Below are 27,032 nucleotides of genomic sequence, written 5' to 3'. Positions count from 1 at the left end.
AAGCAGCTGATGATCCACCCCTTTGCCATCCAGTCCGGACATGGAACCCCACACCTCTTTGACAAAAAGGAAACTAAGAAAGGATGAGGCTGTCCTTAGAAATGATTCCAGTTTAACCTACACCAAGCACAATAGTAACTATACATCACTGGAATCAGTTATCAGCACTACATCCCATCAACATTCACCCCTACATCCCAGCAGCTTTCAATATTCCATGCTCTCCATGCAAACAAGACTTGCAATACAAACTTCTGGTTTAACTTCTGAGAGACTAACAAGAAGAATCTTTATTATTGCATTCCTTTTCCATAAATAAGAGAGACAAAATCTTTAGTAGCCTCACAAAAGGAGAATCGCTTCCATCACTGCATAAGTCCACGGGAAGAATAAATGTGAGTTTTCTCACATGCTGCGTCCCTACCATGCACTAAAGGTGAAAAGTGAAGAAAATTATAGCTAAATTTTGCTTAAAAGTGAACTAAACCCTTGATTGCAGAAAATGTGCTCCAAAAAGAAGCAAACAATTGGATGAGAAGGCTCAATAATCTCCTGCCTGTGTTCAAAGCATAATCATCACCTTATCTGTGTAAAACAGTTGGACAGGAAGGCACATGCCTGTGTTCAAAGCATATTCATCATCTTACCTGTGCTGTTGAGCACAACAGACCTGAAGCAACTGCACCAATCAAGGCTAGGTCACAGATAGAGCAAATGCTACCTGTAACATTCGGCACAAACCGTGCTGAACAATATGGACAACACACATCTTTACTACCCCGATAGATAGGTGCAAAAGTAGCTCCACAGACAACAAATGGGTTTCTTGGGTCATAATTCAGCTGGGCCTCATCACGTGGAGTCTTCTCGCAAGCAGCTAGCACCTGCCGAGCCTTTGATGCAACTTGTGGAGAGGGATTAAGTTCAAGCAGCCGACGACAAAATGTGCTCGCTGTGTTGAAGTTTTTCCCTTTATAACAAAGTGCCATAGCTGACTGTAAGCTAAGCTTCACATGCACATTCTGAAGATTGCAGTGAGTAAAGTAAGCTGCAAGCTCCTGCTGACGAACTGCATCGTCTTTCGTCTCCTTCCGCTTCAATTCTATCCGAATGGCAAGGACATACTCCTTGGCAATGCCCAGCAGTTCCTTTACCTCATCAACTTCTTTCCTACTGTCCACCACTACAAGAGGAATGGTTTGAAGTATACCAAGGAAGAGCTTCAGTGCCTCAGTAAACTTACCCTCTGTGGTCAATTTGTATGCCATCTTCAACTTCTCTTCCAACAAGGAAATCTTGAAAATCAAGGTTGGAGGAGCTCGCAAGGTGGAGGTTGATGCCTCTGTCCGGATTTTCTCTAATGCCAAGGGAACTACAGGCATTGAGGCAAAAGCAGGCAAAAATGAATGACTGGCTGTGTGAAGATCCTGAAACAGTGGTCTTAGAGGTGTGAAGTTCCGGATGCCCAATTGCCTACACAAAAGGCGCATAGCAGAATCAAATGCGCCTGCAGCAGCATGCTCTCCAGCTAGAGATGACCTCTGTATCCAAACTTGGCTAACAGGCACACCAGGCGAAGGGGCAACATATAGAGAAGAGTTGGAAATGGTTCCTGTACTTTCTGCGATACCAACATCTGCAGGAAGCTCCAAGTCCTCCATTTCCCATCCTCCCTCTTCATCATCACCTGCTTTGCCTTCCTCATCTTCAACCAAGATCACAGTATCATTCTGGCCTTCAGAAATCTCTGGAATCTCCACTTCCTCACCCCAAGCACCTGCATCAATCTCGTCTTCCTCTTCTGCCATTGCGCTTGTCTCACCAAAAGCACCCTCAAAGAGACCTTTACTAACCAAGAGCAGAGGCCAATTGCCATCATGTAGCACAGGTGCAGGTGGCAAAATAAGTTCAGACTTCTCAGGTAACGGTGGAACATTCTCACCAAGCTGTTCAGAGAGGCGATCTGCGACATCGTTGAGCCCATGGACTGCTGCAGTAACATATGCAAGAGGTAAATGGCCTGAATCCTCCAGTATTTTCACTCGCTCCTGGATATCACCCAAGTATAGACTGTTGTGGTAACGACCCATTACATCATTCCGCATCTCAGCAATTTTCATCATTTTTTTCAGTTTCTCCAGGTTGCCTGTAATAAGGTACAGAAAAGAAAGACGTTCAAAATTCTTGGTTTTTTGGTAGCTATATTCCACAATTTCATGATTTCCTTGTCTTAGAGCCTCCACACCAAGCTTATACCAATGATCTTTCTCATCAATTTCTTTAGCAGATGCAACAGCAATTGCTATGTTCCCAGACTCAACAGCCAAATTGAATCGAGTCCTCTCATCCTTCACAAAGTGTAGAGCTATATCTGGAAAACCTTTTTGCTGAAGATAAGCAATTATAGCCTGTCCACATAGCTGAGAACTCTTGATCATTTGAAGGACCTGATCAAACTTTTTCCTAAGTAGCGCAAGCTTGAAGATATATTCTGTCGAATCGATCTGCCAAGTGTGATTCCTCCCATCACGATCCAAACAACATAAAGTACTCCCTGACACCTTTGTTATGTACACTGGTACATCCAAAGTCCTTATAATGCCAGTGTCTCCGTTTGGAAGACAGTACTTAATGTGATTCAAAGTTGCATAAATGAAAACACCCATATTGATTTCATCCCAAGCTCCACTTTTCACACGGATGGTTTCATGCAAGGTACACTTGTGTGAAAGCTTTTTTGTAGCAATTATGATTGCATGTTTACTCAGCAAAGCTACATTCTCCATATCTGTGGACCAGATCACATATTTCACAGATGGGGTCTGGATCTCACCTAAAGTTGTCCTCTGCTGCACATCAAAAAGAATAATGTGGGCTTCTGAGCGGCACAACAAATTACCTGTGCCCGCATAGAAAATGGCATCAATAGTTGGTACTGGTAAACTGCATTTCTTGGTTACCTCATTCCTCAAATTCTTTATAACAATCTGGCTGTTATTTTTGTCAAGAATGGCAAACCTATTTCGAGCTACAAATACTGCACATGCTCCAAGGCCTTTCTTGGGTTCTTGAGTTTCCCTTCCCGGGCCGTCTTTCGGTATCACATACAGTTCATATGAGCCACCATCTACATCTGAGAAAATCAAAACTACATTTTCAGCAGGGTTATAGCTCATTGACCTAGGACCCTGATTCATGCCGGTTGCTCCTGGCCTTCTAATAGACACTAAAGAATTGTCCCTTGCTGAAGCAAAGTCGTAACTTCGAAGGTGTCTGTCTTTCACATAATAAAGAGTTCCTCCATACACAGTGTATGCTGGTCTCTCTCTTTCCAACTTGAATACAATCATCCCACTATCGTGTCCAGCTGCAAGGAGATTCATCTCAGGATGGGCAGAAAGTATCCAAAAGCGATCATGCTCTCTACGAAATGTTTGGACACCAGTACGCTTTGACATATCCCACACACGAATACTTTTGTCTTCAGAATTGGAAACTATTATGTCTTGCCGAGCATGGAACATAACACATGAAACATTATTCACATGGCCTCGCAAAGTATCCACTTCCCAAGCCTTGGTATCTGCCAGCAAAAATAAATCACCAAAAATAGATGAGAAATGTATGAAGAGGGAAAAATACTGGAGTCAATGTTGTCCCAGAAAACATTAATTAAATATTGAGAAAATAGAAGGAAAAAATGTCCAGCTCACAAAAGATGAGAAAGTTATGACCTTTACAATTTCTCTGGCCTTGCACCACACACGTGTGTGCGTGCATGCACACACACACACTCCCCCTGAAAATAATACTAAAAAAAGAGTCATGCAACAAACCTACCAAAGCACTACTAGGGATCCCAAAAGGTTCAAACTTTTCAAGCAAAAACCAGAGAATCAAACCAATACATGCATCTACTGATTGCTTTCCTTTCACTCCAATAATATCAACTCTTCAAAAAAAGAGCCTCAAATGAGTTTGTCAGCACGTATCCTAGAGGTAATGAGTCAAAATGAAAATACTATGATTATGAAACTCTAAGCAGGAATGTGATAAATGAGTCAAAATGAACACATCCTGAAATTTCCAAACGAAAGTTTAGGAAACATGTTGGACAAATATATAGGGAACAATCAAAGAAATAGTTGGAGATATCATAGCCAAAGAGTGTGTTGATGTGATGTGTTGGTGTGTACTACTAGTACTAGTTCATGTGTGTGAGTCATGTGTGAGTTCCACGTGTCTCTCGGAGTTATCCCATATACACTTGGTACATCTATGTGTGTGTGCTTAGCCTATATAAGGCTTGTAGTTGGATCTTTGAAATGGCTTGTTTGTTTCATCACATCACCTTCAATTTTTTGGCATATACATAAAAAAATATCCCTTGACATTCTCTATAATGACTTCCACTTGCGTGTGTCATGAACTTCCGTGAGGAAGCAATCACACCAAATTAGGCTACTTTACTCCTCCTGTGAGTCCATACAAAGCTGCTGCAATAGTACAAGAACAAGTATTGGATCTCCGAAATGAGTTGTTTGTTTCATCAAATCACCTTCATTTTTTGGATATACATAAAAAAAGTATCCCTTGACATTATCTATAATGAGTTCCACCTGCATGTGTCATAAACTTCCATGAGAGAAGCAATCAAACTAAACAAGGCTACGTGGTTTAATCCGCCATCGTTCATCTCGGAGGGAATGACTAGCTAATAAAACTGCTTGAATAAACAATTTATCACTATCTTCTTTGTTGGAGAAATCATAGCCAAAGAGTGTGTGTTACATGTTGTACTAGGAGATCTAGTATTGGTTCATGTGTGAGTGCCACGTGTCACTATGGGAGTTATCCCATATGCACTCGGTACATGTGTGTGTGTGTGTCTAGACTTGCACTTCACTTGTCATATCATACTTGATGAATGAATGAAAGCCTTTTTATCATGTCTTCATTTGAGTATCATTTCCTCTCACCCAAGCCTATCCCTCTCTCTCGCTCACACTCACCATGTCACCAGTTGGGGCTTCTTCCAAGAAAATAAAGAATAATCTTTATTAGAATTGACTTTGGTCAAAGAATGGTTAAGTTAATTAACCAAGAATAAGTTTTATTGTTTTACTTTTGCTTTGCATCAGTAAAAATAGAACTGTAGGGATGCCCACAAGGGACCAGAAATAGTCCAAGAACTAGAATGCATGCATTAGACTAACCTTTAACGGGTTAAAGTGTTGAATGTTGTTTGTGGCAATGTGTAGGACCAAGGAAAGTGCAAAGAAGCCCTAGAATTAGGGGAAAAGTGCAAAAAGCAGGTCTTAGCAAAGGCAAAAAGCATCCAGAAAGTGGACGCTTATATGGAGGAGGGCCCCAGCTAGGCAGACAAGCAAAAAAAGCAGCGCAATTCTCAACAAAAGCCCTAAAAGTAGCAGAAAAAGCTAGAAAGCTTGGTTTTTGTATAAAAGTAGCTTTTAGGAAGAACAAAAGCATAAAATAGCTTTTAAAAAGCACTAAAGCTAGAAATAGCTTTCAGAAAGCATGTTTAGCTTTTTGCTAGGCCAAGTTTATAAAAGAAGAGTCAAAGAGCTCAAGATCATTCAGTTTTGTACTCAGTTCATGCTCTTGTGAAGAGCCTGAACTAGTTGTACAAAGACTATCTTCTATTGCAATAAAGACCTTCGGGCGGGGCCAGCCCTTCTTTCTGGCCCCTAGTGCTATGTTCTTGCTTCTCTCTCTCATCTCCCAGCTACTCTACTTGTCGGCAATCACGTTTCAACAAGCTCTTCAACGTTCCCACGCTTTGTTCAAGTTCCGATTACAGATTCTAGTGCAAAAAAAATTGCGATTTCTTCTACAAAGTTTCTTGGATTGCGTGCTAGGTTCATGAGCCCGAGAGTGTTCCCTTTGCTGCGATTTTGGTTTCTACACGTGGATTGAAACCCGTAAGCGCCTGCAAGCCGTGCCCTAGGAGCCCAGGAGGAATTTGCGATTGGTTTGAGGGCTGTTCTTTGGTTTAGTTACGGTTTCACACCATGTTTCCTTCATGGTTTCAGAGCAGGTTAGCCATGCCCTAATCTGCCCTGTCACGCCATCACCTTCCCCAGCCCTAACCCTAATCTCGCCTCTATTCACCTCCTCCTTGCACCCGTTTGCATCAGCTTAGAGTCTTCACAGCCTGCTGCCTCCATCCGGATTGTCTAGGAGCTATCCCGAGTGCTCTACGTTATCTAGGCGGCCTCCTTACTTGCTGGTTGGTTCATTGCGCCTGTACGGGTGGACCTTATGGGCTGTTTTGGAGCTTTCCATCGCCAAAATCGATGTCTTATGTTCTGCTGCTGCATAACCGCCTTCAACAGAGCCACTTCCAAGCTATTTCCAGCACTCCAGCATACATATACCAGACGACTTTTACTGTGGTGACCTGTTGGAGTGCCTTGCTGAGCTGCTTTGCAGCTTTCGAGACCCAACCTTTGCATCTGGAGCACCTACAACTATCGCCTAGCCATCTACATCAACCGCCCTGCACATTTCGGACCTATGTGTGTATTTTGGAGTCCTTTAGGCCTTCGACCATGTTATGCTCTAGCCGAGATAGCATGACCTCGAAAAGATCGGTGGGCATTTTCCCTTAGAGGACCGACTTCTGTAATATGTTATGTGAGTAAATTAAAAAGTCAAAGGAAGTAACTGCCAAGGTCCTAGGTGAGGGTGTATTGGCATCGACTAGGTGGTTCTGAGTGCTTAGGCCTAGGTGCACCTAAATGTGTAAGAATGCCAAGGGGCAAATGTTTTAATTGTGCCCCAAGAGAGGGGTAAATGGTGTACCAAGCTAAAGGTCTAAAATGATGACATGTGGCAAGAGGGAACCATCTAGGGATTTGTGGGCTTGTGGATAGGCATGAAGAGAATGAATTACGTATCTTGTGTGCATGCAATCCATGAGATAGGCTGGGAGGATAATCTGGATGCCATCGCCTGTGATTGTGAGCTTGAATCGACGCGAAGAAGTTTCCTGAGTTTTTTCTGCCCGTGCCCGTGATACGAGAAAAGGAGGCAGAGATTTGTATGTAATGTGTCATTTGGTATCAGAGCGCTCAGGCTGGACGATGGGATTCATACGAGTTGCGTATGAAGGGAGCGCAGGGTGTATTGGGCGTGTGACGACGAGCGACGCATGCTATTAGGTGGTCACGAGTTTAGTTGTCTCGTCCGTTGGCATCGTGCAAGGATTACGGGTGGTTACCTTTAGGACGACGATACAGCCAAGCTGCTGGTTATCTGGGTAGCATGGATGAACGGCGCAGCTGTTGGACGTCACCGCAGGTTCATACCTGGTATCACGCAAAGGGAATCTCGAAAGACAGGCGTGAAGCAATCTTGAACACTCACTGATCTGCAGCTAGTTTAGGACCAGGGAAATAAATCGGGATTTCTTAGCTGAAGTTGAGAGACGAAATTCATATTGAACCAGACTACTGCGCATCAAAACGCCTATCTTCATTCTTGAAGTTGGTTCGACTATTTTATTGAAGATCTGAATACCAAGGATAAGAGTATCCTCTCAAGACTTCGTGGAGCTTCCAGGGGGCATCTTTTTTTTCCCTTCTATACAAATTTTCAGTTTTCAGTTTGCAGTCTATTTATTCATGTACAGCAAAGGGAAATTTGAAGTGTGATATACTTTTGGAGTTTTGGCGTGCGGGAAGAAGTGAAAAAAAAAAATCTATTTTCCCTTTTGAAAGAATGGAGGCAGAGGGACAAGATTCCAGGGTAAATCCTGGTGAATCTAGAGCGCGATCTATGCAACGAGTGTCCCACCACACAGCACCTACTCTGGTGGGTAGGATTTCTGTGCTGGAAGATGCCTTCCAACAGATCATGAACCAGCAGCTTCAAGTGAACGCTGGTCAAAATGAACGCCAGCCAATTATAGACCGGAAAAGGACGCTGGTCGGATGACCGAGCGCAGTTCTGATGTGATCGAGGTTTGGTTACACAAGTGGGAAGGCCTTCGCCATTTGTGAAATCAGATCTAATCTAAAGAAAATCCGCGAGACCACTCACCTGTTTATTAAGGCAGCAGATAGGTGGTGGATAAAACAACAGAAAGATCAAGTTGCCCCTACCACCTGGGAAGGGTTTAAGGCTGAATTTAAGAAACACTTTCTTCCACCTGACGAAGAGTCCCGAGCTTGGGATGCTTACAGAAGCCTTCGCCAGAGGAATTTGTCGGTGGCAAAGTACACTGACAAGTTCAAGGAATGTGTTATGAAAATAACAAACCCTCTCCCTATGTCGGTTCAGTTGAAAGACTATATCTATGGACTGAACGACAGGATTAAAATGGAAGTTCGGGCTAAATATGTCACTACATTAGATGAATCGATTGCAGTAGCCTTAAACTATGAGGATGCCAGAGGCAAACCTAGTGGGTTTGTGCAGACAAGGACTCAGCATGAGTACCTGAGAAAAGGGGGATTTCAGAGGAAATGGACTTCAAAGGCAAGTGTCTCGCAACCAAGTGGCCAAACCAAGCAGGTGAAGCCGGTTGAGGGACAAGCAAAGACAAGTACCACCGTTGGGGTGAAAAGAAAAGTAACTCCAATGGCAGCCCGGGCTTAGTCAAAGTCCTCGTTGACCCCTGAGCAAAAAGAAAAGCTAGAAAAGAAGGATTGTGCTTCAGCTGCCTTCAACAACATCAGTCGAAAGATTGTCCACTAAACAAAGACCGTCGCACGGCCAATATGATAATATCTGAATGCGACGCGAAAATGCAGGGGAGTCCCAATGCGGAACATATGCAGATGCAATTGGCGGGACCTTCTCAGAGGTTAGTACCTGTGTTGTTAAGTGTGTCTGTTACTAAGTTACTAAGCAGTGCACCCGATAACATTCTTTCAAAGCCTGCAGCAACGGGGTATACGGTTTTCGATGAGCCCGAGTTGATTAAAATGAAAGGGCAAGTAGCCAATCATGATGTGATTGTATTGTTTGACTCAGCCTGAACGCACAATGTAATTAACTCGAAGCTTATTAAGAGGCTCAAGTTGAAAACTAGTCCGTCTGACTATGCTTATACGGTCAAGATGGCGGACGGAAGTTCAACTGAAGTATGGGACTAGAGGATTACCCAGTTGGAACTTCGAATTTAGGACTATATTGAGAAGCTGGACTTTAAGTTGACCAGGCTTGCTCCCGCAGATATAGCCCTAGGCATGGCTTGGCATTTTTGAAAAAATCCAGCCATTGATTGGAAAAAGCATATTTACCAGTTCAAGATCAACGAGGTAGAATATGTTTTGCGAGGTCAAAAGGATTTACCTCGAGGACCATTGATTTCAGCCATGGAAATTCGGAAGACTCCATAAGCGTTTCTGTGTCTGTGTATAGCATCGGTAGAGTCGAATGTATTACAAACTTTCCGATATACGGACGTAGTAAATCGTTCATAAGCATGACGAATGTAGCTGGAGCATTGGTAAGTCCAAAGGGCATTACCAAAAACTCATAATGTCCAAACTTGCTTCTAAAAGTGGTTTTATGCACATCCTTGGCTCTAATACGGATCTGATGGTAGCCACACTTAAGATCTATCTTACTGAAAATTACGGCCCCATGTAATGCATCTAGCAAATCATCGATCCGAGCCATCGGATACCTGTGCTTAATAGTGATATTATTCAATGCTCTGTAATCTATATAGAGACGAAAAGTATCATCTTTCTTCTTCTTTAATATCACTGGCGAAGCAAAAGGTGAAAAACTGGGTTGAATTTGTCCCAGCTTGAGGTATTCTTCCAGTTGTCTTCGCATCTCAGCTTCTTCTGTAAAGCTTAATCTATAGGGAGGTCTATTTGCAGGTTTTGCCCCCGGGATAAGCTCAATTTTATGCTGAACATTCCGCTCTGGAGGTAACCCATAAGGTAACTCCTCCCTAACACAATCAGAGTACTTCTCCGATATCTGTTTAGCCAACTCGGCCATTTTCCCATCTTGGGTAGCCTCAGTGCTAGCCGATGCATCATACGTACATGTTTCAGCCTGGGAAAGTGTACGATTCAACACCTTTTCAAATCAGGAGGCATCTTTGGGAGTTGAAGAATCAAGGTAATAGTGCCTTATTATTGACGATATTCTGGTATTCAGTAAAGGTATTATTGAGCATCATGAACACTTAAGAATAGTGTTCAGTACTTTGAGGAAAGCCAGTCTTTATGTAAATAAAAAGAAAACTATACTGTGTATGGTAAGACTTGAATATTTAGGATTCATAATTACTCCTAAGGGGGTAGAAATGGATGCAAAGAAAGTGGCTGCAATACTGACTTGGCCAATCCCTCAGAGTCTGACCGCCTTTTGCGATCATTCTTGGGATTTGTCCAATTTTATCGAAGGCATATCAAAGGATATTCCGAAATAGTATCGCCATTGACTGATCTGACCTCAGACAAAGTATCTTTTATATGGGGACAGAATCAACAGGAAAGTTTGAACACCATAAAACAAGCTGTGGTCTCAGGACCGGTGTTAAAAATAGTTGATCCCCAGAAACCGTTGTTCCTTGAAACTGATGCAAGTGGCATTGCAGTAGGAGCAGTTCTCGTCCAAGAGGGAAGGCCAGTAGTATTTGAAAGCAAGAAGCTTTCTCCCTCTCAACGAAATTTGCCAACTTATGAATTAGAGTTGTATGCTGCTGTCCATGCTTTGAAAACATGGAGACATTATTTACATGGATCTGAGTTTTATGTGGATGTTGATCATGATACTCTGAAACATTTTTGTAAACAACCTGACTTGAGAGGCCGCCAAGCTAGGTGAGCAGAACTCATGCAAGAGTTTAATTTGACGATTCGGTATCGAAGAGGAAAGGATAATAAAGTTGCTGATGCGTTGTCATGCATTATGCATAACATGAGTTTCACGGTGTTAGAGAGTGCTCTAATGACCGAGATAAGAGAAACTCAAAAGGTGGACGACTTCGTCCAGAGCCTTTGGCCTAAGAGTCATGTATTAAAACCCGGGAAAAAGGATGATTTGGCATCCAGAAGAGGCCAAACTTATGCAAGATATGCCATAAGGGATGGTATGATGAAAAGAAATGGCAAGCTAGTAGTACCTAATCAGAATGATCTCAGACAGAGAGTCATTCGACAATGCCATGATAGCCCATGTGCGGGACATCCAAGAGTCGAGAAGACATATGATCTCGTGAAGCGAGATTTCTTTTGGCCAAAGATAAAAAAGCATATTCATGAATATGTGACACGTTGTTTTTCGTGTCAGGTAAGTAAGGCAGAGCGGGTGAAGCCACCCGGACTTTTACAGCCCTTGGAGATACCACTAAGTAAGTGGGAGAGCATTTCCATGGACTTTATTGTAGGGCTGCCTACGACACAAGGTGGATATGATTCTATCCTTGTGGTGGTTGATCGTCTTACCAAGATGGCTCACTTCATTCCAACTAGAGAATCTGTTAGTGCCCCGCAAGTGGCGGATTTGTTTATTAGACATATATTTCGTCTGCATGGATTACCCAAATCCATAGTGTCAAACAGAGATATCAAATTTACCGGTCATTTTTGAACTGCGGTATTTGAGCCACTAAGGACTGATTTGGGAATGAGTAGTGGAGATCATCCAGAAACGGATGGTCAGACGGAAATAATCAACCAAATTTTAGAGAATATGCTTAGAGCATATGTGTCATTGAGGCAACATACATGGGACAAGTGGTTGCCATTGTTAGAGTTTGCCTACAATGATAGAAAACATTCCTCTACGGGGTTCAGTCCGTTTGAACTGAACTATGGTTATAGGCCAGCGAATCCAACTATAGTTGGAATACCTCAGAAAGTGCCTAGTGCCACGAACTTTGTGGTTCAGATGCGAAAGATGCTAGCACTTGCGAGAGCTAACATCCGCCAAGCTATGGATAGAGCTAAGGTGTATGTGGATAAAACCGATCCGCTAGAGAATTTAAGGAACGAGAAAAAGTTTTTCTCAGAGTTCCTTCGCACTCTAAGTCTTTGACTGCAAGAGAGTGTGCTAAGTTATCACCTCCATATTGTGAGCCATGGTTAATTCTAAAAAGAATAGGCAAGGTAGCCTATAAATTACATTTGCCACAGGATTGTAAAGTGCACCCAGTGTTTCATGTTTCTCGTTTAAAGAAATTTTTGCATATAGGTGACTTACTAATCGAAGGTGTTGTTTTATTTCAGGAGATAGAGGATAATGCAAGACGCAAACCAACAGGAATCCTGGACTGAGGAACAATGCAAGTGCACAATCGGAAGATACCCGCGGTGTTGGTTGCATGGCATGGTCTACCTCTATCAGAAGCTACGTGGGAATCCGTATACCAGTTACGGAGAGTGTTCCCAGATTTCATCATCGAGGACGCTGATGCTTGAAGAGGAAAGGAATGTTATGCTCTAGCCGAGATAGCATGACCTCGGAAAGATCGGTGGGCATTTTCCCTTAGAGGACGGGAAGTAACTGCCAAGGTCCTAGGTGAGGGTGTATTAGCATCGACTAGGTGGTTCTGACTGCTCAGGCCTAGGTGCACCTAAATGTGTAAGAATGCCAAGGGGCAAATGTTTTAATTGTGCCCCAAGAGAGGGGTAAATGGTGTACCAAGCTAAAGGTCTAAAATGATGACATGTGGCAGGAGGGAACCATCTAGGGATTTGTGGGCTTGTGGATAGGCATGAAGAGAATGAATTACGTATCTTGTGTGCATGCAATCCATGAGATAGGCTGGGAGGATAATCTGGATGCCATCGCCTGTGATTGTGAGCTTGAATCACGAGAAGAAGTTTCCTGAGGTTTTTCTGCCCGTGCCCGTGATACGACAAAAGAAGGCAGAGATTTGTATGTAATGTGTCAAACCAGCTGCTACAACTATCTACAGGAGCACCTCTTCAACTGTCTTGCACACGTGGAGGCTGCTATTGCTTTTTGGAGTCCTAGACCAGCCGCCATACTTGCTGGTTCTTCAACTGGTGCTACGCATTTGTTACCTCAGTTTGCACACATGGAGCCTCGTCCTCGTGGTGAAGATCAATCCGCACAAGTCTCAGCTTGGGATGAGAAGAATGACATGACACTAGCACTTATTGGTTTGAGGCTGGCTAACAATCTACTTCATCATCTTGACCTCAATAGTTCAGCCAAGGAGATATTGGACAAGCTCAATAATCTTTTCGCCACATCTACTAAACCTGAGGAGCAAGCTTTATCTGCTACATTAGATTATATATCCCTCTCTGAGGTGGTAGATGATGTTTAGTGCTACTAGTCTTTTGGTGTTGAGTCAATAAAGGTTCTCAACCTTGAGTAGTCCCTCTAAAATGAATGTATTTGGAGTCACTAAGGGTACTCTGCCCTGGGTTGTCCACCAAAAATGATTGTATGGTTTTTACTTTGGTATTGTCTTGACCACCCAATTCAAAGTGAGGAGAGGTGACGAGTGATGGTCCACCCTTGCCGGTCGCAAGCTGACTGAGAAGTCACTATCACACGGGAGGTGTTGATAGTCGAACTTGCTCTTTGCACTATTGTGGTGGAGGGGGAATCGGGCTACTCCTTACGTTTTGGTCTTACACTCTTTGCTCTGAAGGGGGGTGTTGGAGAAATCATAGCCAAAGAGTGTGTGTGATGTGTTGTACTAGTAGATCTTAGTAGTGGTTCATGTGTGAGTGCCACGTGTCACCAAGGGAGTTATCCCATATGCACTTGGTACACGTGTGTGTGTTTGTCTAGCCTATAAATGCTTGTACTTCACTTGTCATATCATACTTGATGAATGAATGAAATCCTTTCTATCATGTCTTCATTTCAGTATCATTTCCTCTCACCCTAGCCTCTCTCTCTCCAAGACAAGATGCATTCACTGGGTGTTGAATTACAGCAAATGAAGGATATGCAAATGCCTTCAGAGGGGAGTTGTAAAGCCATGGAAATACTCAGAACAGAGAATGCACTCTCAAAAAAGAGATGGCGGCCATGCAGGCCACGATGATTGGGAAACATGCTGAGATCACACAACAACTCAATAAAGGGAAAAAATAAATGATTGAATGGACAGCAGTGGTTAAAAAGGGATCAGTTGCACTGAAGGAGGAGTTTATCTCTAAGACTCTAGAGGAAGAGAAAAGGAGATCCAGCAAGGTCTTGAATGTGCTTGTAAGGGGCTTGACGGTGGGAGATACCCCAATGGCAGATGCCCAAGTTTTGTTCACTAAAATGGGGGTTAATCTCACATGCGAGACAGCCTGGAGCGTAGGTAAAGCTGAAACACCAATGAGACCCTTAGTACTGAAATTCCGGAATGCCATGGATAGGTCCACCATTATGAGCATGAGAGCAGCATTGAAAGGGACCAGGATATATTTGGATGATGATCTAACCCTCCTACAGCAGCAGCATAGAAGGGAGGGAATGGTACGGATAATGGCAACAAGGGAGGCAGGAAAATGGGCTGTATATAGAGATGGTAAAGTCATTATCCGTGAGAGACCAGACAGGGAAGAGAAGGAAGATGGGGAGTTATGACGGTGTCGGACCAATGGGATGAATGCACATAATAAGCTCAAGATGGCAGTGTGGAACTGCAATGGCACACTCTGGTCTGACCCAGGAGGATTCTCAGAGACATACACTAGGAGAGACATGATACACCGAGACACATGAGAGTCCAGAGAGAGGACTGCCCACTGTGGCAGGATAGACATGGGAGTCAGCCCACCAGAAGGAAATGAGGGGAGACAGTGGAGTGTGTGGCTCCGGAGGAGTGGCCATCCTCTTCAGATCACACTTGAGACCCCTCATTTCAGCAACATATGTGGGTCCGTGTCTAGATACATGATGCCCGACCAATCTACATGGTAGTGTGCTACTTTCCCCCAGACACATCACCTTATGCACACGCAGTCACTACGAAGGGACACAGCCCATATGAGACGATACATAACGATCTCATTGAGTTCTCCAGACTAGGAGACAGCCTCCTTCTTGGTGACTTCAATGCACGCACAAGTGACAGGCAAGTGGGCCTACCTGACTTTACATCAGACTCTCTCATAGTACCAGAACTAGACACTGTAGAGCTTGGGACAGTGAGACACTCAACGGATGCACCACACGTGATGGGATACGGCTGGCATCTACTTCACCTGGGGGCTATCCATGACCTAATCATATATAATGGCCTACAGAGATGGCCATTATCTGGTGGGTTCACTTGTTTCCCGCATGGCGGAGGTACTAGTACAGTGGATTACCTACTCGATCCCTATCCTTCACCTCATGGGTACACGACTTCGTTGTGCCTCCTCCCCCGCTAGGTGCTGACCACTCATACCTATCCTTCAGTATCTCCACCAGCCCCCCCCCACTCCCACCTGTGTACGAGTCCACTTTGACCGGACCCTTGACCCCGTTTACGTGAGCCATTTGGCACAAGAGCTCCGAGGTTTACTTGGGAACGAGGTAGACCTCACCCATGCATCAGACACCCTTGCCACAGTGGTCACGGACGCAGCTATGAGATCCTTCCCTACAACTCGGCCTGGGCACATTTCAGTGGGAAAGATGCCTCAAAACCCCTGGTATGATGATGAGTGCAAAGAGATGAGAGCTCACCTCACACGTGAGCAAGCCCTTGGCCACTTGACACCACCTGAGGCACAGAGGATCTCACGACAGCTGACACGCCGCAAGCGGCGGGCTTTCCTCACCCATAGGATGGACGAAGTGATTAGTTCATTCAGAGGAGGGGATCCTACTATCGGATGGGGGCTCCTATCGGAGAGGAAGCCGCCTATCCCCATCACAGACCCGGGTATTTGGCACACATACGCATGCTCTCTCTATGATGTTCCGCCAGTGGACAGATGCAAGTCTCCTCCCATCAACTGAGGATTGAGGCAGGGAGAGCTATAGGCATACCCAGAGAGTAGCAGACTTGTATGCTATGCACAATGGGTAAGGTCGAGACCGAGGAGCACTTTCTTTGTATGTGTCCCGCCTACTACGAGATCCAAGGGCGCTACCATTGCCTTTTTCAAGAGGGACACGGCCCACTCTCACGACTGATCCACTTCCAGGATCAAGTCTACATTGGGCTCTACCTGATGGAGATGCGGAGACACAGAGAGACACTACTGCGACGGATCAAAGAGTATCAGAGAGTAGCAAGATGCGACCACCACGTCACAGGACACTGAGGTGGATCGAGTGCAGAGGCAGGTCACCGACTTCTATGCATTTGAGTGAGCTCCAAGGCACTCCGGAGTAGAGGAGGAGGAGCTAGCTGACATGAGAGATAGATGGGTCAGTAGAGGGAGTCGACACGATACCACTACTAGATGAGGGACACGGGGGATCTCACATGCAACAGGAGACCAAAGCACACACAATTGAGGTTCGACCTATCTCAGCTCTCCTCAGAGGCGACCGACAAAGACGTGGCATTACACTTGACATAGCCCATTGGATCCAAAGATCGAGAAGACCACGGCCCCCACCACAACGCCAGATGGCTCGACAGATGCAGATACGTGAGCTCTTTGTGTCACACCAGAGAGCTATCACGAAGCCTGGATACATGGAGCCAGATCATGTTCTTGGAGCATTAGCCCTGAGCGCCTGACATGCCTCACTCATGTTACACACTATTTGGCTTTTCTGGCCTGACTTTATATGATGTACTACATCAGTATTTCAGCTTATGTGTTTTCTAGTACTCAGCGAGGGCCTTAACGAGCCCTTCGCCCCAACCCACAGTGGCTTGTATGAGTTTACTTTGTTTCCACACTTTTGTCCCATAGGCCCGCCAGGCCTCCCGCGGACGTTAATATATCTTTCTTTCTCTCTCTCACACACACACTCACCATGTTTCATTCATTCTTCATTATTGAAGAGGTATTGGCATGATGGCAAATTCGGACTTGTCCTACTGAACCCCATTGTTTTTCACCACATGACAAACTGTTCTGTTGCAACAGCTCCTCTACAAAGCATTGATGTGACCAACTTGCACTTTTTATTTTGCTCCATGACGGGCGTCATTTGCTCTTATTCATATCTTTTCTAAGCCATTACTTGCTGGAACATTAAGGTGACCTCCCCACTTGTGAGCCCCTATAGTGAGAATCGCCATGTCGGCAGCAAACTGGCTGCCACATGGGCAGAGCGCCTAGATCCACTGCGAGGTGAAAGGCATGAAGGTCCTTGGGCTGGTAGAGCAGCAGGTAGCTCTATCAGGTACAGCAGCGACAAGTGGGCTGCATCACTGCATAGTACCAGCAACAGAAGAACTGGCCGTACAGCAGCAGGTAAAGGTGCCGTACAGCAGAAGCAATCATTAGACTGGGACTGGCAGAGGACCCCAGCAGAGGCACCTAACAAACAGGCTGCGATGCAACAGTAAGAGCCTATTTTTAGGCAAGAGGGTCGGCAGAAAGACAGACTGCAGCCGGCAGTCTGTCAGTTCACGGCAGCAGCCCTGCTAGGTACACTGGCCAGACGGCCAGTCTGTCCCTGTCCAGACTGGGTCAGCCAGTCTGCTGGGGGTTTTGCCTATAAATAGGGCCTCATTTGCATGGATCCATGTATTCTTTGGGAGCTCACCCTGCAGCTCGCTGTGCAGCAGAGAATAGGAGTGGGAGCCCCATAGCGAGCAACACACTGAGCAGTTCCAGCAGGACAGAGATCCAAGAGTCTTCAGCACTCCTAGGTGCAGACCTACACCTCCTAGGAGAGCATAAGGTGGCGCTAAGAAAGGAGCTTTCTTGGAGATTCGTTTTCAGCTTCATTGAGCTACGTTTATGTAGATCTATTCTCTCTCTCTCTCTCTCTCTCTCTCTCTCTCTCTTTATGTAGATCTATTCTCTCTCTCTCTCTCTCTCTCTCTCTCTCTCTCTCTCTGCCTCCCATTCAAACCTCCCTGCCCCCTTTCCTTCTCTCCGCGCTGCCTTTCCTGCTCTGTCCACCTCACTTCCAGCGCCCCCCCCCCCCCCCCCCTCCTTTTAAAATTGAGGGCTAATATATCACATATGATATGCCTCATAACTCATCACATAAACTGAGTCTCTGAGAACCTGAGCATGCATGAGCATGAGAGGCTAACCGTTGGATAAGCATCAAGCATGAGATCACAACCTTGAACGATGGAGAGGCTTTGCAGTGATGGAGATCCCATGGAGTGAGAAGGTAGAGCTAGAGAGAATATATGGGCAGTGTGTATGTTTACAAAGATTGGAAGTCTTAACTATGTAAGTATGAAATGTTTTGACCTGTGTTTTTATAACTGGTAATACAACTTGCCAGCATCAATACCATACCTTCCCTCCATATCCCACCAATCTGATTCCCTACCTCCAACGCACCACCAAAAACTAACCCCTCTCTTTTTTTTTCATGCCTCTTATGCGCAAGAGGCATGCCATAACGCCTCTAACACCCCTTAGGGGCGCACATTCCGGATTCTATTGTGACGAGGTTTGAGCATCAAAGCTAAGTCTGAGTTGTTTGCCACTCACCCTACTATTATTGATCCAAAGATGGTGTATGATCCATATATGGAAACCGGAATGGTTCGTCTATATCGTGGCATGAGAACTAGCCCATTGCAACCTTTTCAAGACAAGGGGATCAAGAAGGGATATAGGCCAAACGAATTTTGTTCCAGAGAAGAATTCTATGTGACAAATTTGTTAAGGCAGGCCTTTGAACCCCCTCTATAAACACATCCAATATAGTAAGCCATTGATCCATACTCTAATTTTGTCTTGAGAAAAGCCCCCTTTTCCTTAGAGTAAAGTGTTTCAAATAGAAGTGAATTGAAAACCAGGATCTTGCTGATTGCATCAATTTTTGTGCAAATAATTGTTATAGGCTTTAGGACACAGAAGAAGATCGGAGTGATTTGTCTTACCAATAAGCTATATGCAGATCCGATCTATTCCAAGCAGAATATTACACTATATGGAGGTGTGAAATTGCATCAAGTGGCTTTTGTTCTAGACAAGCTTGTGAGAAGCGTGATGTAGGACAATCACCTGTACACTAGCTTTGTAAAATTGATCGAGGCCTTTCTGATCATATAAACCTTACTATTTGCACCTTTCTATATTCAATTAATTACATTTTACTTGGTTGTCATTAATGTGCCGATAGACTACTACATATACTTAGTTGTTGTAAACTCTTTGTAATCACTATCGATCTCAATTATCATATTTGTGGATTAATCATACAAGGCTGAAGCTGGTTGTTCATTAAACCCAAAGTCTTAATGCTATGTGTGCATCAGCTCCAGCCTTCTATGATTAACCCACAAATATGATTACTAAGATAAATAGCCATTAGAAAGAGTTTTAAGCAAGTAAATATAGTAGTTATTTATCAACGCATTAATCACAACAAAGTTTATGAAAACAACTACATATAGAAAGGTCTACCTCAATCTTAGTATGCAAATAGCAAGGTTTATGTGATCATAACAACTTTGATCAATTTTTTACAAATCTACTTCTGCTGTACAAGTGATTGTCTACATAACACTTCTCACAATACACTAGCTTCACACAAGCGAAGAGCCAAGTCCACCTTATCTAGAACAAAAAGCCACTTGAAGTAGTTCCACAGCTCATGTGGAGTAATATTCAGCTTGGCATTGGTTGGATCTGAATACAGCTTGTTGGTAAGACAAATTGGTCCAATCATAATGCCATACTCTTCATCTTCTTCTATGTCTTCAAGCCTATACCAATTTTTTGCACAAAACTCCACCCACTCAACATGGTCCTGGCTTTCGAACCACATCCATTTGAAACACTTTACTCTAGGAAAAGGATGCTTCTCTCCATGCAAATTTTGCACATTGATTTAAAAACGAGAATAGATTGAAGACTTGCCTTAAAGAGTTTGTCACATAGAAAGCTGCTTTTGAACAAAATTCATTTGGCCTATATGTTGGCTTGATCCCATTGTCTCGAAAAGTCTACAATGAGCTGGTTTTCGTGCCATATAAACGAACCATTCTGGTTTCCATGTATGGTTCATACACCATCCTTGGTTCAACAACACTAGGGTGAGAGGCAAATAACTCAAACCTAACTTTGATGCTTGAACCTCGTCAAGAGGAACCTTTCTCTAGGGTGAGAAATGGAGGTAGGTGAACATCAATAATCTGCATTGTCTAACTTAAACAATGAAGCAAACCCTTGTCCTCTCCTACCATTGCCTCTTCCTCCTCCTCTCCCATTTCCCTCATCAGTCCTTTGTGAGCTTCAAAGGAGTGGAGTTGAAGCCTAAAGTATTGCCCACCATGCTAATGTTACCTCCGCCTCCATGATGACCCCAAAGAACATGTAATGCCATCATCTTCCATCAAAACACCCAAAGAAGAGCTGCAATTCCTTCCTCCGAACCCCTAATACAAAATTATTACTCCAATCTGATCTTCGTTATGTCTTCTGTCACAACATCTCAAATAGAGATGGAATCAAGCAAGAGATGAAAGGTAGCATGTACATATATTGGCTGAAATATAGAGAAAAGTGCAAGCTCTACCACCCAAGTCGATCCAACATGATGAGATTAACCGTATCATACGATTAGATCTCCTCCAGCTCCATACATCTCGGAGTTGGGGAGGGGAGCAGGAGTTCCCCAGCAAGATCCAGTTTTATCGCGGCCACTTCTTGAGAGTAAGGATGGACTCATCATCAAACCCCGGTACCTCAAGGACAAAGAAGTCTAACATGCTTTGAGAATTGCCATTGGACATATGCGGATCTCATCCCATGAGCTGAGGATTGAGACAGGGAGCACTGCACATATACCCAGAGATCGACGGATCTGCAGAGTACGTACGCCAGACAAGATCGAGACAAAGGAGCATTTTCTATGTATCTGCCTAGCCTACTACAAGATTCGGGGACGATACCACTATATACCTAGATGAATCCAAGAACATTCCCAAACTATACCACTGCCTCTTTCAGAAGGGACATGGCTTTAGTCCACTTTCACGCTTGATCCAACTCCATGATCACGGGCTCTATTTGCTTGAGATGTGATAACACAAAGAGACACAATTGCGACAGATCTAAGAGCAGTAGGAGGTGACTGCACCACAGGCTACTGAGGCAGACCAAGCACAAAGACATGTCACAAATTACTATGCATTTGAGTCACAGCTCCAGGACCTAGTAGGGTGAAGGAGAAGGAGATAGTTGATATGAGGGCACTCTGGTCAGTAGAGAGAGCCGACATGACACTCTCGAGAGAGGGGCACAGAGACCTCACCTGACAAGGAGAGGAACCAGAGCATGTACGATCGAGGTACGGCCTATCTCAACCCTCCTTAGAGAGGATAGCCCACCGGATCCCGAGATCGAGGAGACCACGCTCTCTGCCGCATAGCAAGACAACTCAACAAAAATATATCCGAGAGATCCTCACAGCTCACCGGAGAGCCACCAAGATGCTGGGCTTCGGTTTCTGAGCCTCAGCTTTCAATCTATATTTGAGTTTTGAGTTTAGTTTGAGCTCTTTAGCTCTTTATCTTTAGCTTTAGTTTCAGCTTATCATAGTACTCAGCAAGGGCCCTAGCGCGCCATTTGCTTGTACCCTTCGAGGCTTGTGTAAGCTTTTTTCGCTTTGTGTACTTTGTCCCATTAGCCCACGAGGCCTCCCGAGGACGTTAATAAATCTTTATTTCTTTGCTTTCTCTCTCAAATATGAAACTATACATCAGCTATGCATTTGAATTGTTGAGTTAGCTCTTGACTAGAACCAAGAGAGAATCATTACATCAAGAGTACCCAAGAACACAGCGTCGCATACAACTCAAGTGACATTCTCAGTGGTTTCTAAGAGCTAGATTAGGCGGGGAGATATAGAAATGTGTGGAGATCCACCTTTGTTGCTTCGGTCAAGAGATGGGCCAAGGGGCAGGGAGGCAACATACAAACCTATGTATTCGATTCTTAGGACTTTGCAAGCTTGTTGCCCTTGCATTAGATGGGCAATTCCAAAGTGGCCCTACTATGAAGCAAGCTGCACACTTCCAGAGCAGCCCTATCAAAAGGGAAACCTATTGCCCCAAAAGGTTAAATGAGAAGATCCTTGGTCAACTGGGTCCAAAGACAAATCTTGCCACTTACATCTCACTTTTGAGGCATTGTAACAAAGCCAAGGCCATGGTAGGAAGCCGCACATACACACGCAACACATGTTTGATTAGCCTCTTGTCCAAATGTACAGCAAGTGTGGTAGCCTCGGCTATGCTATCCTATGCACAATCCGTGTTTGAGAAACTAGTCGATCGGAATTGGTACTCTTGAACAATCATGATTACGACATGTGCTCAAAATGGGCATGACAAGGATTCCCTACAACTATTCAGTCAAATGCATACAAAAGGCTTCAAGCCAGACGTCACGTTCGTGTGTGTTTCGAATGCGTGTGGAAGTGTGGCAGCCCTAGAAGAAGGTCAAGAGATGCATCTTATTGTTGCTGGCAAGGGATGGGAGTCGGATGTTGTTATGGGAATAGCCCTCGTCAACATGTATGGCAAATGCAGTAGCCTTAATGATGCAAGGGTTTTGTTTGCACAACTGCCATTGCCGGATGTGGTTGCCTAGAATGCCATGATGGCAGTGCATGGCCACAGCATTTGTGGCAAGGAGGCCCTTTGTCACGGCTAAGCCCTCTAGTACTAGCCTTTGTCACCGCTGAGTCTGCCCTTCACCTCCTAAGTGCTGATAGAAACTCAGTACGAAGACCTTTGTATAAATGGATGCTCAAGTATGTGTGGGTGTGTGGATTTGTATGTGTGAGCATATGTTTATACTATGGTCTACACCAACTGTTGGGCGCCGATGATGTCAATGGGGATATCATAGTAGCTACTCCCTGCTATGCGTGATGTAGTTTATGGCTTTGAGATTGAAACTACACGCTATGTTGTATCTTTAGAGGATGAGTTGGGGCATGTTCCTGGATTCATCTAGATATATAGATATATACCTACTATTGCTTCCTCGGATGATGGCAAAACGCTTTCAGCCAAACAATTTCACATTCATCTGTGTTTTGGATGTGTGTGCCAATGTGGCAGTCCTAGAAAGGGTCGAGAGATGCATGCTATTGGTGCTAGCAACTGGTGGGAGTTGTACAACATTGTTGGAAATACCCTCATCAATATGTATGTACATGATGCAATGGCTGTATTTGGAGAGATGTGAATGCACGATGTGACCACATGGAATGCCATGATGGCAACATGTATCCAGAACAGGCATGGCAAGGAGGCACTTCAATTGTTTGGTCAAATGCAAGGCATCAATCCAAACTAGATCACCATCATCTGCATTCTTGACATATGTGCCCTTGGGGTAACACTAGAGGAGGGCCGTGAGCTGTCATTATCGAGAGTGTGACCGTCTGTTGCTTCTTACTGGATTAGAATATGAGACCTAATCATAGACAAAAAAGCACAAAGATGTAGTATGCCGAGTGTCAATATCTCCACCCCAATCTAAGTCAAAGAAGCTTAAAACTCTATGCCTATCAGCACCCTTTTTGCTCTATGTGATCTACTCAATGGTTGAGCTCTTCACTAAGGGCTGCAAGATCTGCCTTTGCCTTTGCCTGGCAGCATTGATGATAGAAGATCAACTATTGGGTATGCATGCTTGGAAGTGGTGTGATCAGTTGGAGCAGCAAAAAGCAACCCACATTTGCATTGTCTAGCACGGAAGCTGAGTATAGAGGGGCTGCCATAGCAGCATGTGAAGGAACTTGGCTGAGATTACTTCTTCAAGAGTTAGGTGTATGCATTGATGGTCGAATAGTGATATACAATGACAACATCAACAATATAATGCTGGCCAGGAATCCCATTTACCATGCAAGGACTTAGAGGTCCACTATTACTACATCAGGGAGAAAGTGATAAGTGGAGAGATTGACATGAGATATGTCAAAACAGATGCACAGGTTGGAAAAATCTTTACCAAGTCATTGGATAAAGATAAGCTTTGTTTTTTCATAGAGGCTTTAGGCCTATGTGATGTACAAGCTCATGCTGAGCTTGACAGGGAGATTGTTGACGTATAGATCATGTGTATGGATGTAGAATCATATACTATGGATATAGAGTGGTATAGGGTCAATGACATGGGATCTTTAAGGCATGGGTGTGAAAAGCCTCTAGGACCTTCTTGTTCATGAAGGTAATAAGAGTGAAGGTGAATGTAATGGTATTGCATCTCCCCATAATGAAGGATAGTCTTCCACGAGCATTGTTGTGTTATCTCCCCCCTTTTTTCATGTTTACATATGTGCCCCTTGTATAGGGCTTTGCTCCACCGTGGGGTTTGACTCTTGAGACCCATTCTTTCTCATCAAACATGGCACCTCCCCAAGACATGATGTTTAAATTTCCAAGCTCCACATTCATAGCTTCATTTCCTATGCCATCTGCACTTTGCACTCCCTGTAACCTGCTCTTCCTTGCTTCATAAGTTCACAATGCTCCAAGGCGTAGAGCTGTTTGCAAAACCGGTCAAGCATTTTCTCGGCAATAGGCTCAACGCCATCAGGATAAACTTGTCTCTCTGCCTTTTTTTAGAGCCATAACCTGACATTCTTCCAAAAAACGATAGAATAGTGCAACATGTGGAATGCCATGAATATAAGAATGCTATGGGAGGAAGTTTGGTTCTCCAATAAGATGCACTTGCAAAGGTCAAAACCTTCCATGGTGAGCCATAGATTAGGTCCTTCCCATCCATACCACACTTGGAGTCTACCAAGCCTCACTAACAAGGCCTTGGAGGTCCATTTAATCAATCCTACAAAATTCCCTCATCTCCTAAAATCTACAGTCCTCCTTATATACATTTTATTAAACAAATAACTGATACATCCAAGTTTGCATGTGGGATATACAAACTTCTAGCTTCCTATATCTTGAATACCTACCTCTAGCCTAATGTCAATATCACATCACAATTTAACAGTTTTCATCCATGATTAATTATAGGATGAAAGCCATGTCGCCGCCTGCCCTGTTGCTACATCGCAATTGTTCTCACCTGATATCTTCTCAAACCCCTAGTTGGGCTCCAAGTATCTAGTAACTTTCTTCACCGTTGCATATAACCTGCATCAAACATGCCACATACACACAGGAACACATACAAAAATAGGGCACAAAACAAACCCCGGGTAGAAGCCTTCCCACGGGGATCCAAAATTTCCATAGAATTGTGAGATACAGACTGTACAAGCCTTTTACAAAGTTGAGACAAAAATACAATTCTAACATAATGACTCGAGTACCCAATTTATAGCGCACACCACAGCTTAAAATTACCAGTACCTCATACTATGCACATAAAAAGTGTTCTCTTGTTTGAAACCCAAGATAGATACCTAAATCGCTTTTGACATAGAAAATTGTACGTGAAAATTAATTTTTCCTGCAAGAAGCATGCACCCACTCCCATACTCACCCCAAAAAAAAGGCCAGGCAAGATAACTTAGTATCCAAACATTTCTATTAGCAATATAATATGCCAGGTTCTGCACGGTTTGATATTGCATACCCACTAGCTACTTTCAAAGACAGGCACTGCATGCTGCGTTTCCAGTTCCAAACGAAATAAGGCTAGAAATGAAGGAATAAAATCTACGAGTCCATTAGATAAAAAGAATCTAATGAGCCAAGGCAACCATGGGTTGCAACACACGTACCGTTCATTCTCCAAAGCTTGACTTGACGATCGTCTGCACCTGACACGATTAATGGTAAAGTCGGATGGAAGGCAGCCCAGTTGACACCACGATCATGACCCTCCAGGACATACTTGACAATAGCATCACCTCCCCCAAAGAGGTCGGTATTCATCTGGGTCAATCTCATAATATCCTCTGCCGGAGCTACCGTTTTCTTTCTTAAAGCACCAATATCCCAAACTCTGACAGTCTGATCCAGAGAAGCAGACACCACCAAATCCTCTTTCACATGAAACGAAGCGCACATAACATAATGGTTGTGGCCAGTGAGGACAGAAATGCACGTGCGAGACTGCCAATTCCAGATCCGAATGGTCTGATCGTCACTGGCACTCACAATCCAAGGGTACTCTTGATGGAACTGGACGGTACGGATGTAATCCAAATGACCAAGCAGAGTGAAAAGACATCTTCGCAATTTGTAGTTCCACACTTTAATTTTGTAATCGTCCCCTGCAAATGTTTGGAAACGAACAAGCATACCACTCCAAGCAATCATTCCCTCATCGTCGCAATTTGTTTCATTTCATTTCCTTATCTTATGGACAAACGTGTTCCCGACATCGTGGAAAGAAAGAGCTTTCGATTCGAGCTCCGACTGTTCAGAAACGCGTAGATCTCGCGTTTATTTACCGCTGTAAGTTTTATCTCGGCAACATTGGCAATTTTCGAGCAACCGAACAAAAACCTTTCAAGGGAGTCTAGTACCTTACCTCCAGAAACGAAAAGAGGCTGAGATTTATGAAAATGCACCCCTCGAACAGGTCCATCGTGCTCATCAAACCTATCTATCAGCGTTCCCATTCGATAATCCCATAGCTGAATCACGCCACTGTGTAGACTGGCCAAGATCCAGGGTCTCCGAGAATGGAGACTGAGCCCCTTGACCCTATTGCTTTTGGTCTCGAATTTCGTCAACATTGTGCCAAGACCCGATCAGCAAAGATCGCCCCTGAGATATCTTGGACGCCAGCAAGGGCATGTATTCAAGCAGCGTTTACGAGATCTAAGAGTCGGGGAGTGCTCAAACTGGCTTATTGAGCGGATCTGCGAGCTGCAGAACGAAATGCGGGGTTCGTGAGATTGCCAGGCGATCACAACGGATCCAGATAGCTACAGGTTTACGAATCAAACCCCGGAAAGCTCAACCTCGAACCAACAGGTCGAACGTTGAGAGAAGACTAATGTAGAGACAGCAGACATGATATCGTCAA

General features: G+C 44.2%; 1 protein-coding gene across 2 annotated transcripts; it reads right to left on the bottom strand.

The window, feature by feature from the left end:
• Window positions 1-272: 272 nt before the first annotated feature.
• LOC147892324 (coatomer subunit alpha-1-like) lies at window positions 273-27,032 on the bottom strand. Of its 2 annotated transcripts, none has more exons than XM_087387920.1 (4): window positions 26,953-27,032; window positions 26,532-26,872; window positions 25,777-26,271; window positions 273-3,583 (listed from the first exon to the last, which is right to left on the bottom strand). In XM_087387920.1, exons 2-4 carry the CDS (start codon window positions 26,737-26,739, stop codon window positions 639-641), a joined length of 3,648 nt encoding a protein of 1,215 aa, XP_087244046.1. In that variant the 5' UTR covers window positions 26,740-26,872; window positions 26,953-27,032; the 3' UTR covers window positions 273-638. The 2 variants fall into 2 exon arrangements, with proteins under 2 accessions (XP_087244046.1, XP_087244047.1); XM_087387921.1 differs by having other exon boundaries at window positions 26,968-27,001.

This window comes from Dipteris shenzhenensis, chromosome 17, assembly GCF_047967505.1.
Source record: "Dipteris shenzhenensis isolate YYH24624 ecotype China chromosome 17, Dip_SZ_1.0, whole genome shotgun sequence".
Lineage (NCBI taxonomy): Eukaryota > Viridiplantae > Streptophyta > Polypodiopsida > Gleicheniales > Dipteridaceae > Dipteris > Dipteris shenzhenensis.
Note: the sequence above shows the minus strand (reverse complement) of the source record. Positions and strands in the feature narration are given on the sequence as shown.

Coding starts and splice junctions, on each gene's coding strand:
- LOC147892324 (XM_087387920.1), bottom strand. CDS start 26,739: ATGTTGACGAAATTCGAGACCAAAAGCAATAGGGTCAAGGGGCTCAGT. Junction 26,272..26,531: donor GCCTCTTTTCGTTTCTGGAG/GTAAGGTACTAG, acceptor AAACATTTGCAG/GGGACGATTACAAAATTAAA. Junction 3,584..25,776: donor CAAGCTTTGGAGAATGAACG/GTACGTGTGTTG, acceptor TTTTGCTGGCAG/ATACCAAGGCTTGGGAAGTG.